General features: G+C 33.6%; 1 protein-coding gene across 1 annotated transcript in view; it reads left to right on the top strand.

Annotated features, from left to right (window-relative positions):
- The window catches only part of LOC149420616 (uncharacterized), a 36,069-nt gene extending 22,387 nt beyond the window's left edge, over positions 1-13,682 (top strand). The window contains exon 2 of the mRNA XM_089636836.1: positions 6,823-13,682. Within this exon, the coding sequence (XP_089492962.1) occupies positions 6,823-6,971 (149 nt within the window). The 3' untranslated portion in view covers positions 6,972-13,682. The remainder of the gene's footprint in view (positions 1-6,822) is intronic.
- Positions 13,683-14,630: the final 948 nt, after the last annotated feature.

Here is a 14,630-nt window from a genome sequence, read left to right on the forward strand (position 1 = left end):
TTGATTTTTTTTTGTATACTACAGACGTAAAAATTTGAAAAAAATATGTTATTGGCTAAATGTTAAACCTTTTTTCTGGAAAAACGGTACGATATTGTACCGGGAAATAAAAATGTTACGTGCATTTTTTTATCATTCACAGATTATTATAAGTTATTTTTCTCATCGAAACTTAAATTTATGCTGAGTATCTTTTGATATAGATTTTTATATACAAGCAAATCAATTTGAATGTATTTGTGTACACAAATAGTGTCGAAAGTTTCAAAAAAGCTTTTCGAACTAGTTTGGAATACCCGAACGCAATCCCCTCTTACTACACAAATATCCAAAGGTACTAGGTGCATAGCGACGTTTATCGACAACGATTATATTATTTAAAAATAAAACAACTAACTTAGTTAAAAATATTTTTTTTCATGGACTATGATTTAAATTCAGACTCGTTATTTAGGTACCTATATTCTTTACATTTTATAATGTCCACATTAAATATATTAAATACATTATTTATTTTTTACTTGCCCTGAAGTAGTAAGTACAGGCTTTTCCAATAAGAGGTGTTATTTTGAATAGCCTGCTATTTCGGTAGATGTTACTTTTGAAGCTGTATTTTTTGACATTTGACAAGTAGAAACTACGCCATTAATAAAAATGGAACGATACACGCTTCAACAACGCATTGAAATTATTAAAATTCACTGGAGTGAATCAAATGCAAATCATTTTGAGTGATGAGGCCCATTTCCACCTCGGTGGCTTCGTCAACAAGCAAAATTGTCGCATCCGGGGCTCGGAAAACCCAAGAGTTATTGCTGAAAAGCCTCTCTATCCTCAACGTATGACTGTTTGGTGCGGTTTATGGTCCGGTGGAGTCATTGGACCTTACTTTTTCGAAAATGAGGCTGGAGCAACAGTTACGGTGAATGGATTGCGCTATCGAGAGATGATTAATGATTTTTTATGGCCGGAATTGGATGGTATTGACGATGGCTGGACAACGTTTACTTTCAACAAGACGGCGCTACGTGCCACACAAGCAACGAAACCATTGATCTTTTACGATTGAATATCAAAATAACACCTCTTGTTGGAAAACCCTGTATACATATACAGGGTGTCCGGGGGTAAAATGCAGTAACTTCGTGGGGGGATTCTACATGATCGTAGGAGTAAAAAAGATAAATAACTTTTTCCGAAATTCCAATTTTTTATTTTTCATACAAAAAGACATACCTGCTAAAAAGCCATAGTGTAGGTGCAAACTTACCCGATAAATTCGCAAGTGTGAACGTGGCAACGTTGCATATTTGTGAGTGGCGCGTATCCATGGAAACCGCATGTGAATTGTAAACAATAACAACACAGAGTTCGCCGTATGTTTTGATATTTTACCAAATTCAAAAAGAGAACTGCACTAAAATCACGTTACACTTTTTATTATAAAAAATATTAATAACTCATTGAACACTTAACTAATTTCATCGCTTTTTACTAATAGGCCACTTGCATCATATTTTTTTATTTTTTTTCCGGTTAAGGAAAATATTCTAAGACATTCTGTATTATTATTATGTTTTTAATCGTATTTTTGAAACCCTGGGGATTTTTTGAAAATTTCAATCCGAAAAATCAGACCTTTTTTTATAAACCGGAAAGACGGGACATAATTTTATAGGTGAGAAAAAACAATGATTACATAGCCGAAAATCATTTTAAAAAAAGAACGTTTTCCACACGAATGACACAGCAGAATAACGAGGCATACCAAAAATATTACATTTCATAAATATTTTTTTCCTTGACCCATCTTATTGATCATAAATCATTATAATGTACAACGTCTATATTAATAAATCCAATGTAATATACTTGTACTTGTAAATTATAATAATAATAAGAATATTATAAAATTTGATTTTGATAAAATCAGCACCATAACCATTATACCTCTAAAACACGTGCCGACATCTAAATTGTACGGGGTTCTCTTCACATCTGTCAAAAATTCAAACCAAATGAAAAGTTCGCAGAGAACAAACAATAAATCTAGTGAACGAATTCAAAAATTCTTAGATGAATTAAATTTTCAAAGTTGTTTACTCCGCCCGTCAAATTTTGTGACACATTACATTCAAAGCACGATTTACTAATAGCGTGGGGTGCAGGAGGGGGTGCGGGGGACAGTTTACCAGCTGACCGACTGAATTCGGGTGCCGGGGGTAGCGGGGATTAGTTACCGGGGGGGCGCGGGATGTAGATTTGGCAACGACGAAAAAAATAATGCCGTCTAGGCACGTCGGAGAAATTTTTCGTTATTAGCTTAAAAGTACATCTAAAAGTTGGAATTTCGGAAAAAGTTATTTATCTTTTTTACTCCTACGATCACGTAGAATCACCTCCCGAAGTTACTGCACTTTACCACCGGACACCCTGTATAGAAAGTAGAGAAAAGTTTCCGAGAAACGCCGAGTACACTTCAGCTAGTATTACAAAAGCGAAAGTGTTTGTTTGTCCTTCTTTCAGGTGGCAACGAAACGACCGATCGACGTGATTTTTTGCATAGGCAAAAAGCTAGTCAAAAATAAAAATTGACGTTTATTAAGTTTTTTTTTTATTAAAAGGAAAAAAAAAATTTTCCATCCAGTACGCCAACCTACACAATCAAGGGTCTCCTTAAAATTATTTAAGTAAGTCAGTACCTAGTTATGTATCATTAACTTCTGAAGTTTATTGTAGGTAGGCAAATATGGTTTAGTCATCATCGTTGATTTATTTTGTTCCAAAAGTAAGACTGACTCCACGGGCTCCACCAATAATGGGGATATTGTAAAGGGAAATGAAAGTAGAGAGGGAATGAGTAATGATGTTATAAGAAATTGAGCGAAACTGCAGGAGTGCTGTACAACATGTTTCTCACCTGAAAGTACAACATTCTTCTATTAATTACTATCCGGATTCAATATTTTTCTTTTGACATCTGTATTCCTAATATTGACAAATTGAAAGCAGTGAAACAACCAAATTGCGTATTGTCTTTTATACCTTACAGTTATATTCGTATTTCAAATGTCCACAGCCCATAATTGGTAGGTAAGTAGGTACTTACTCGGATTAAATCCCAGCATTGATGTTGAAGGTATTAAATTTTATGCAAATTAATTGTAACATGTTGTTGTGTTTCGTTCGTCCATGCATAAATAAATACACAAATACCATGTGGGCAAGTACCTACTTCTGTAATAGAGTAGGTAAAGAGTTAACCCCCACCTATACAGCTACACATATATTTTTATTTTTATTTTTTATTATTTATTGAGTTAGTTTATACATTTGAATATAAACTAATATAAACAAGATCATATTTCATTTTGTAATTTTACATATTTTTACAATAAATATAACATTTATTTTTAAATACATTCATTCTTCCTTCATTCTTCAGACTTAATATGAATATGAGTACGAGTACCTATATAATACATGTATGGCTGTTGTGTTGTGAGTTGTGACAGGTGACGCTTTTCCTGCTTATTAGTACTTTATTACAGCCTTATCTTTTAATTTGATATTTTCGCAATCAGAGATGTCCATACGACAGCTGAGAATACTAATAAACCTTCAGGCATAATTAAATACACAAGTGAGATTAATTAAACGATGGCGGATCATAATATTATGTTTATGTGAGAGGTGGAACTAATGAATAAGTTCCTACCTACAAAGTAAACATCAAACTATAATCTGGGATATAAAAATCTACCGCGGCACACTTTTAATAATGATTTATTTAGAAAAACCTACAGTAGTACCAAAATTCCTCCAACTTCTGACATTTCCCATATATTCTGATAATGGCAACAAGCTACACTAGCACCTCCTAGCGGCGTGAGTTGTGAGCCTTGGCTTTCTTTCATACATTTATGTATGTAATAATTTTTTTATTTTACGTTAATAAATTAGAGTAATCGAAAAAAAAAGTAATACTTAGGTAACCTTCAAACGATTTTACAGCTTTTTATGCTCATACTTAAAATATTAAAGCGTCCATTAACTCTCTTTGATGGCCTAGAAAGGTGATAAAACACTTTGCAGTCAGTAAAAAATCATATTTGCAGACTTTTTTTATAGGAATGCCAAAGTTAATATGCTACACTAACGCCACTAGCGCCTAGAGTTGTTGATATTGCCAATATTTCACTGGAGTTGGACGTATTATATTAGAGGGCATTAGGTAGTACCTAATTACACTAGAAGTAGAGCTGTTGTAGCAAAACCTACTAGATCACAAGGCCGGGACACTCATTCAAAGCAGCCTCCTTACAAAATTTTTCGTTTTCATATTTTTTCTTCAATTTATTCTTAGTTATTAAGAAATCTTAAAATGTTTCAGTTAATTTTAAAAAACACATTTTTTCGAGGTTTTAATAAATAAGAATAAATTGAAAAAAATATTTAAACGAAATTTTTTATAAAATCCTATACAAGTTAAGAGGCTGATTTGATTCTGTGCCCCGGCCTTGTGATCTAGGAGGTTTTATTTATAGAGGGTTCCATGATAAATCAACACACTGACAATTTAACACGCCCTTAAAAAGTGATAAAGTCATTAAAAGCCACAGTAAAAAGTAATACATAAACCTAACTACATTAACAATTTAACCTACTTTTTTTCATCAATTTTCATCGGTAGAGAATCGACAAGTCGAACGTCAAAACAAAAATGTAACCATTATTTGGAAGAATTTATAAAAGAACTGGCTGAAGTTCCCGGCGTTGCCCGGGCTTTACACAGAGTTTTCTAAATGTAATATAGAGTGTAACCTTCCCATTGTTTTAAAGGTGAAGTGTGGAATATTTCGTCAATCTCTAAATAAAACCATAGATTTGTATAAAAATCAAACAAAGGCCGCCCGCTACAGACTTCTTTATATAAATAGATTTTTACAGAACATCTTCAGAAAAATTTCAAAAATGCGGTATTTACATCAGTAGGTACCTACTGACGTAAAGAATAATATGACATTATCGAATTGTATCGTTACAGATTTTCCCTACTGGCAATGATACAAGAGTGTGACCAGAAAATAAAATCAAATTTAGGAGTCATAATATATATTTTGTATTTACTGCAAAAAAAACAACAGGCAATGGCCTCCGTGGTCGAGAGTAAGGATCTTGACCATGACCATCAATCTGACGGTCGCACGTACAAATCTCAGCGAGCTCAAGTAAATTTCATTTAATTATTGAATTATTAAACTATCTTTATGTATGATCGCAAGATTCAACCCGAACTAAATGCAATCTAGACAGCGTCTTTTTAGATAAACCTATCTTTTTTTTTTTTTAATGTGCGACATCTGTTGACTTTTCTGCAAGTCTTGAATGAATATTTATTTTTCGGAATAACTTTATTGAGTAAAACCTCAAATTGTAATATTTAATTATTGAAGACAATATTAGCGATTTCTAAACGAAAATATCATCTAGATACATAAAGATAGTTGCCAATAAAAATTTGCAGTGAAAAAATGAAGACAATGTTGGTAGTTCTTATTCGAAGTATGATACAGTTAAAAGTGACCGAGGGGGATAGGGTCCCATTAGCTCAGTGGTAGAGCGGTGTCCCGGAAAGACAAGGGTCCTGGGTTCGAGTCCTAGATGTGACCGTATCCTTTTCTGATTTTTCTGTTTCAGATTTTCGTTTAGAAATCGCTAACATTGTCTTCAATAATTAAATATTACAATTTGAGGTTTTACTCAATAAAGTTATTCCGAAAAATAAATAAATTTTATTTTATTGAAATTTGTTATTTCACAATTTAATCATTTAAAATAATATAAAGTATATTTGTGGCACGTTCCACAGTGGAAGAAATTTTCAGTATCATCGTGGTGTTAGACCACCATTCAGAATCAAAACGTTGCTTGAAACGGCTTTAGTGACCAGATGTGAATAGCCAGATACTTCACTACCTTCTCCCATCTCCTTCCCCTCCCCACTACCTTTAGCCTCAAAACACAACCCAATTGGGGATGCCATAGTCTCACTGGTTCTAAGCAGTTGGGACTCTTGTGCAGTATTCACATAAAAAAAGGATGACTGATAATGGTGATGGGGGGTGCAAAGGAAAGGGGAATCAGTTCCAATTTTGAAAATCAAGATCAAATAAAAAAAAAAATTCAGTTCTAGAGGTCATTGAACCGTAGTTACACAGAAATACACAATCGAAATTATTATTTTTATAATATTCAATTGTCAGTAAAGAACAAAGTAAAGGTGAGGAAAAAAATATTTATCGGAATTTCGGAAATCTCTTCTTAAGGCGATGCACTACGTCGTGTAATATTTTAAATTGAGCCGCTATCAATAACAACCCTTACGTAGATGGTGATAAGGTTTAAATCCCGCTGAACACCATCCGCCTGTTTTGATTTATGCAAGAAAAAAACATGGCCAAAAAGTGCCTTTTATTTTATTTTGTGGATGTACAGGCATAAATATTTAATTTTTTTTCGATCATTTTATAAATAACTTTATTTGCCACATTATACAACGAAATCATAACCGAAAATGGGTTAGTAAGTAGGAGATTTTGAACTTTAAAGCAGTTTTCATAGGCCTTATACATTATTTTTTCTGGGCTTATAAAAAGACTAAAAAATACTCGATTATTATGTATTCTACTCGCAGTATTTAATTAAAGCATCTGAAACATTTCTAGGCGACCAAATTTTCAAACCAAAAACACATGATTTTGCATTACTACGTATGGCATCGCCTTAAATAAGTACTCAAGTTTATTTGTTCGTTCACAGGAGCCAGACCGCCACCTCTAATTCGCCGTTCATCCTTCCCGGCGAATATCCTGGAGGGACAGATCCAGGGTCGCCGTGGGTCCATGGACAGTGAAGATGACTCCTCGCCCGACTCACGTCGCAGATGCCGCCTGATCCGCAGGCACTAAACGCAAACGATGATCCATCATCAGATAAACTACTCACTTAGGCCTCCGGATCAAATTTCAATCAATTACCTGTGACGAAAATGGATGGTAAATTTATTATTGACGGATAAAATGCTGCTATATGTTCGAACTACACGTAAGTATGGATTGAACTTACACGTCACCTTGACCGAGTGAATGTGTAAATGATTTGCACTGAAAAGTGCACTATTCGCCATTATTTTGTTACAAATAAGCATTATGTATTATTAATTTGTCTAATCACTTTTGATTTTGGAAATTTTCTTGGGAACGAAAGATTTAAGCATTCTTCAGTGATATCAATTTATTATGAATGAGATTTCTGCCGTGCTTAACTTGCCTTAAGCAAAGTCTGAATTTGACTGAAATGTTAGACTTGATATTATGAAAAGGTCATTGAGAATGCTGTTTTCTGATCTTATTTAAATGATTTTGCGCATTTTGAAAATGTGGTTAAATAATTACTTTCCTTGCCTTAAGGTTCTAAAATATTCACATAATTTTTTTTAAATTTATTGAGGCTCTATCTATAAAAATTAAAGTTATTTCTAATGTTTACTATGCTACAAGGAAACTTCCGGTAAAAGAGAATGGTTGCTTAGATGGATCGGGCATGTGCAGCTCATGGTTGTATGAATGATTATCAGGAGAATATACAGATGCAGAAAGAGACGAGATAAATCAAAAATGATCAAATACTTGAAATGGGTCATGTCAAATGTCTGAATAAAAAACTGTGAATGAGAAGATTGAGAAGACATTAATTTGTATACAGCGTAGAGTGCTTACCAAAACAGAGGTGTGTGGTGTTCCCTTATCTCTGCTTACCTCTACGTTTTATCAATATGTACCAATTTTAAATAATGTGCTATCATAACATTAATAAAACTGTCCTAATCAATATTGTTTTAAATTTAAGACTTTCTAATCTAAATTATTAATAAGAATAAGTGTTTTCATGCCATTTTCAAATTAGAAAGTCGAATCGATAAACTTTCCTTGCCTAAGTAAAATATATAATGACTAAAATATTGTTGTTTTACCTTAGTAGATCTATCAATCGAATTGAGTCATTAACGACAACATTACGTACCTATACATTTTAATATTAGTGTAGTAGACGAAGTATGCACATACATGTTGTATAAAATGTAAGTATTTTAGCCAAATAGATGGAGGAATGGTGATCGGGGATTGTGGATCCAAATATTTTACCTTTTTGAACAACGAAAAACAATATTTTAATCACTTTCCAACATTGGAGCCGACTTTGTACAAACAGTTTCATACATAAAAAACTTATGTATTTATGTAAGTACAAAGTTCTCATAATAATTATATCCAGATAATTGATTGAAACAGCCAAATTTCAACTATTGATACAAAATAAAAAAGACTTTAATAAATTCTAAATTAATTCAAACAATCATTCCAGTTTAAATTATTGATAATAATTCAAAATCAATATATTCCGAAGAGCGGAAGTTTAATATTGCGCTTTACAATATAATACATATTGTACGTTGCCTTCCATCAACATTTAAAATTAAATTATATGATTATTAATTTTATCTCAAAACAAAGTATTTTTCTAAACCAAGGACCAGGCGGCACATTCAATTTTGAGACTTGTTACTCTTTTTAAGAAATTATTCTATCCGTATGAAATATAAATTTTAAACTGTACCTACCCACTTACTTAGGATTGATTGTTCAGAATATTATTATGATAATTTCTATGTAATTTTAATCATGATATTGTGAGTAAAATTTTGTGAAGAAATCTTTCTTTTGTGAATGTTTGATGAAGATGAGTGCTTCTTCTAAGAAATTGTAAACACTATAATTTTATGTTCTGAAGTGTTTTGCTAGCGTTAGTAAAACTACCTGACACGAAAAAAACTGTAATTTGGAATGATTGGTAATGTAACATGTGGAAACAAAATTCAAACACTGCAAAGAAAAATAATTTTATTTGTATCGTAAAGGAAATTAATTAATTTATAGTTTGCTGATAACTTTTCTCTTGTATGTATAAGCTAGGTTTAGTATTAACTATATTACTTATTATGTATAATAGTTCACATCATTGTACCAATCCCAAAAATGCATTCCATTAGCAATTACTTACGAAAAACATTATTTGAGGCCTATTCAGAAAAAAGCGATATTCGCTGCCACTGAGAGTAGCGAAAACAGATTTTATTCTCACTGTTCAAACCTAGGCTGATTTCGCTTCTGCTATGGGTAGCGAAACGTTGTTGATTTTAGCATGTCTAGTTGGTTACGTTTGTGCCGCCTGTGAATAAATAAATACATAAACTGTAATCGTGCATGACCAGAGAAAAGGGTATCTTATTTTTGAAGTGGATAGCGATAGCGTCTGTTTCGCAAACCAAGTGAGAAGATACCGCCTAGCCAGGCGGTGTCGCAATTGGCGGGGTTCTAGTTTCGCGAAAGCTGCGAAATCTCATACAAATACCCAGCGGAAACCCTCTCAATGTTTTTCGCTACCCACAGCAGCAGAATAGGCCTTTAGAATGAATGAAGGCTAATATTAGAGACTGAATATGCTTTGTAAAGGATTTTGTCATAAGACTTTGTTTTTGGAAAGCTTAAAAACGAATGTATTTGAATGGTTCTGAAAAAAGTTTTATGTATTCATAATAATTTCAATATTGCTCTTAGCTTACAACAGTAATAAGTATGTTTTATATTAATGTGTATAAATTAATGTTCAGGTACACGGCAGCTATGATGAATAGAGGTGTGTAGGCTCACCACATTCTGTGTTATTAAATTTCAGCATTGAAGCAATGTTTTGAAAATATAATCTGTCTAATAATTATTATTATTAGCGTAAAGTAATAAAACTTCATTTTTTAACAAACACAATAGTTATAATAATAAATCATACGTTGAAGATTACAGTAAACGAGCACTGGGCTATCAAATACCACCAATGTGACAAAATTATAATTTCACTTAGAAAATGACAAAATATGTCATTTGGTTGATATCATATGAGTTGTATATTTTTCAATTACATATTTTAATTACTGTGCATTGAAGTCCCGCAGCTAAACATTTGAACTCTAGTAAACCGTATAATTTCTGGAAACTGATGTTATAAATCAAACATTTATCTTCCATTTTCTAAATAAGTTTTCATTTATTATGGTAGGAAAAGACATTTCAGGAAACTATGCAGATGGAGGATTTAAAAATTTTACATTTGAACGTACCATGAACATACATAACAACACAGAACAATTTTCATATTCCAGTATTGCCATATTAATAATAATTTATATATCAGATCTACAGTACCTACTGTATAGTAGGAGTAAATATTAAAAATATTTTTTGTAAATTTGTCATGTTGGGGTAAACAGCTTAGAGATGTTAGATAATTGTGTAAATCAGATAAAGTTATCTGTACATAAGATTATTCATTTAATTAGAAACTGTCATTTTTTTAGCACACCTCAAATATATCATTTTCATTCTATCATGTCTCCTCCATACAATTTTTTTTCTATACACAACAATTACAAATACGTATTAATTTTTGTACCTGCATGAGATATATAATGTTCTTTTTTATATCATTGTAACAAAAAATTACACCTTCTACTTGGTTATAATCTCTTAAGTATTGCACATTACGGATACTTAATTAGACCACTGGCAAAAGTGCCGTCACGCACAAAGTGACCATACGGATTCACCCAAAGATATTAGAAGAACGAGATGTGCTATGAGCAGTTCATACTGTGTGGAATTGTTTTGCCCAGTGTCGCCGGTTTTGTTCACCAATACTACTGCACTCCTTCGCTTACGCTAAGGTATCCGCACTAATACATAGAACAGATTTCTGTGCGTACACGTCCCGATAGTATTCAAAGTACCCTAATTAGGTAGTACTCCGCCTACGGTCCGGCGGCCAGCATAGCATATCTCGTTCTTCTAATATCTTTGGATTCACCCCACCCTCCCTGGGTAGATCTAAAAAACCATGCTCTGAAAGGGAGGTGGTAATGGTGTAAATTTAATGAGTATTTTCTGGAACTCCTTAAAAAAACTACATTTTTTTAAATCCATTTTCTATTTCAGAATGTGGCAAATAAGATTTATTCCATCCAAATAAAGGTGGCCTAAAAATTATTATACGTACTTCAAAAATGTTTATATTTTGAGAGCAAGAGTGTTTACAAATAATTATTGAACTTATACTAATACATACTTATATTCATCTAACTTAGAACCAAATATCAACTTTTTTTTTCGGAGGAAGCAAATACTTTGGGGTGTGAGATTATTTATTAAATGAAAAAAAAAAACACTTTGTAATACTCCACTTTTTATTGAATTAATAACCGACAGCCAACCAGGCTTCGCTTATCTCGAGCTTCATCAGGGCTATTGTATTAACTAATTATAATTACATACAGACACATATTATATACATGAGAAAATTCAATGAGAGAAAGAGACAAATGGAGAAGAAGACATCTTATTAGTGACAGAAAGAGATACAATTTTCATTAAATATAAAATATCAACTTCTTTCTTCTGAATGAATCATTCATGTACGAGGCGTATCCAGAAAGTAAGTGTACTGAATTTTTGTAGGTTACAAATCTTTTAATTGAAACAAAAAAATTACATGATTACCGTAGTACATATGTAAGCTATTTTTAGACATAGTCGCCATTCCTCTCAATGCAGGTGGAGAAGCGGGGTATCAATTTTTGATGCCTTCCTCGAAGAAGTTTCCCGCCAACCCCTTCGTCCACTTCTCCACCTCCTCCTTTACCTCCTCGTCGGTTGAAAACCTTTTTCCACCCATGTACAGCTTCAGGGAGGTAAAGAGATAATAATCTGAAGGTGCTAGGTTAAGGGAATGCGCGGGGTGGTTCAGGATATCCCATTTAAACGAAGCAAGCAGTTTCTTCGTGGCGTTGGCCGTGTGTGGTCTGGCATTGTCGTGCAGCAGGCTGACTCCCTTTGTCAGCATGCCTCTCCTCTTGTTATGAATCGCCTTCCGCAATTTTTTTATGGTCTCACAGTATCTTGCAGAGTTGATGGTCTCCACTTGAGGCAGATATTCAATCAAAATTATGCCTTGACAGTCCCAAAACACGGATGCCACGATTTTCTTGGCTGAAATTGTGGTTTTGAACTTTTTGGTGGAGGGTGAAGAGGTGACAACCGTTTTTAAACTCGCGATACCACTTGTACACACTCGTACAATTCATAGCTTTATCACCATATGCAGTTTTAGCCTCATTATAAACCTCAAACGGAGGTTTTTCCTTCCAAACGAGATAACGGATGACGCCGCATATTTCGCATTTGGCGGGAGATTGGATTGACATTTTTCACGAAACGTGTTGTCGCGTTGACACTTCTCAACGTACTGACCTTGAACAGGTCTCGTTGCGGAGGGGAAGAGTCAGGCTACACGTAAGTGTAGCCAACATATCGAAAATAAAATTCATTCGGTCGTGAGAGCCTCAGTACACTTACTTTCTGGATATGCCTCGTATTTGAGTTCTGTGGCTGAGTTTATGCATAGATATATTTTGTGTAGATAGTTTTCTTTACACAGTCAATTAAATTCAAAATAAAATATTTACACTCTTGATTCCAGACTGAAAGAAACTCTCCCTGCTAAACCACCATTCAAAATTAAAACATTGATAAAACGGTATTATTATGTTTAGTAACTAGATTAGAGAATAGGCAGTACTTCTCAGCATTTCTTTTTCCTTTCCACCTCATTCCTCAAATGGGGTTTCAGTGGTGCTATTTGCTCCAGGGAGTGGAAATCTTGTGCAGTGCCCAGGGGCGGCCCTGAGCCAAACGGCTGTTGGCGCATGTAAAATTTTTGCGCCCCTTGTCACAATCAGTTGACGCAGCTAGGTGATGTATGCATTTTGGTAAAGCGCCATTTTTATGAAAAATAATCTCAAAGGCGATGTGTCAGCACCAAAGATATTAGAAGAACGAGATATGCTATGTTGGCCGCCGGACCGTAGGCGGAGTACTACCTAATTAGGGTACTTTGAATACTATCGGGACAACTACGCACAGAAATCTATTCTATGTATTAGTGCCAACTGAAACGACACGTCCTTAGCGTAAGCGAAGGTGTGCAGTGGTATTGGGAAACAAAACCGGCGACACTGGGCAAAACAATTCTACACAGTATGAACTGCTCATAGCACATCTCGTTCTTCTAATATCTTTGGTCAGCACCTTGGCAATTTAGTGTCTGGAGCGGACTGCTCTAATTGCGCCCACATAGGGCTGACCCTGGCAGTGCGCGGTGAAAAAAGAGAAGATTTTTTGCACTTTGAAAATGATTACCTCATTATTTTATTTTATAAACTTATTTGAAATGAAAGACTGTTACTGTGTATTATTTATTGTTACCTATAATTTTCGTAACTGATCTCAAGAATATTATGTTTATTTATTATAATTTCATTTGCTGTTCATCACGTAACTCCATAAATTAATATTTTTTAAATATTTTTGCCAGTTTCTATAAGTGAAATTAATGGCATACTACTTCTTATAAAGTAGCCTAAATTAAGCAACTCTTTATGTGAATTTCATTAACTTTCAAATATTTTAAATGATAAAACATAAATATATTATTATGTAACCATATTACTAATAATCCAATGTATACTTGATGTTTTGTGCAAAATAAATAGAGAAAAATATGATTCGTATTGTTTTATTTTTACTGAAATATCAATTTTACTGTCTATTACACACGTTTTTAAACCTGAGACAGTAGGGAACCTGAAGAAAACTTTCATCTGAATGAAGGCGTTGTACTGAAATGCCACATTCCAAATTCTCCCACAGAAATACGCACATTGTGTACTCTCCCGTCGCTAAAAACTTGTCACTCACAATCTCTACGAACTTCATTGTGAATTCTTGATACGTCAAAACTAGAATACTTTGCATAATCTCACTCACAACCAAACAGTTGTTCCTATAATTGATCTAAACCACACACACACTGACAAAACATCTCACATAACAAAACTAGAATACTTTCCATAATCTCACTCACAACCAAACAGTTGTTCCTAGAATTGATCTAAAACACACACACTGACAAAACATCTCACAAAACAAAACTAGAATACTTTCCATAATCTCACTCACAACCAAACAGTTGTTCCTAGAATTGATCTAAAACACACACACTGACAAAACATCTCACATAACAAAACTAGAATACTTTCCATAATCTCACTCACAACCAAACAGTTGTTCCTAGAATTGATCTAAACCACACACACACTGACAAAACATCTCACATAACAAAACTAGAATACTTTCCATAATCTCACTCACAACCCAAACAGTTGTTCCTAGAATTGATCTAAAACACACACACTGACAAAACATCTCACATAACAAAACTAGAATACTTTCCATAATCTCACTCACAACCAAACAGTTGTTCCTAGAATTGATCTAAACCACACACACACTGACAAAACATCTCACATAACAAAACTAGAATACTTTCCATAATCTCACTCACAACCCAAACAGTTGTTCCTAGAATTGATCTAAAACACACACACTGACAAAACATCTCAC

Source organism: Hesperophylax consimilis, chromosome 10, assembly GCF_061612785.1.
Source record: "Hesperophylax consimilis isolate HC1 chromosome 10, BYU_Hcon_1.0, whole genome shotgun sequence".
In the NCBI taxonomy this organism is placed as follows: Eukaryota; Metazoa; Arthropoda; class Insecta; order Trichoptera; family Limnephilidae; genus Hesperophylax; species Hesperophylax consimilis.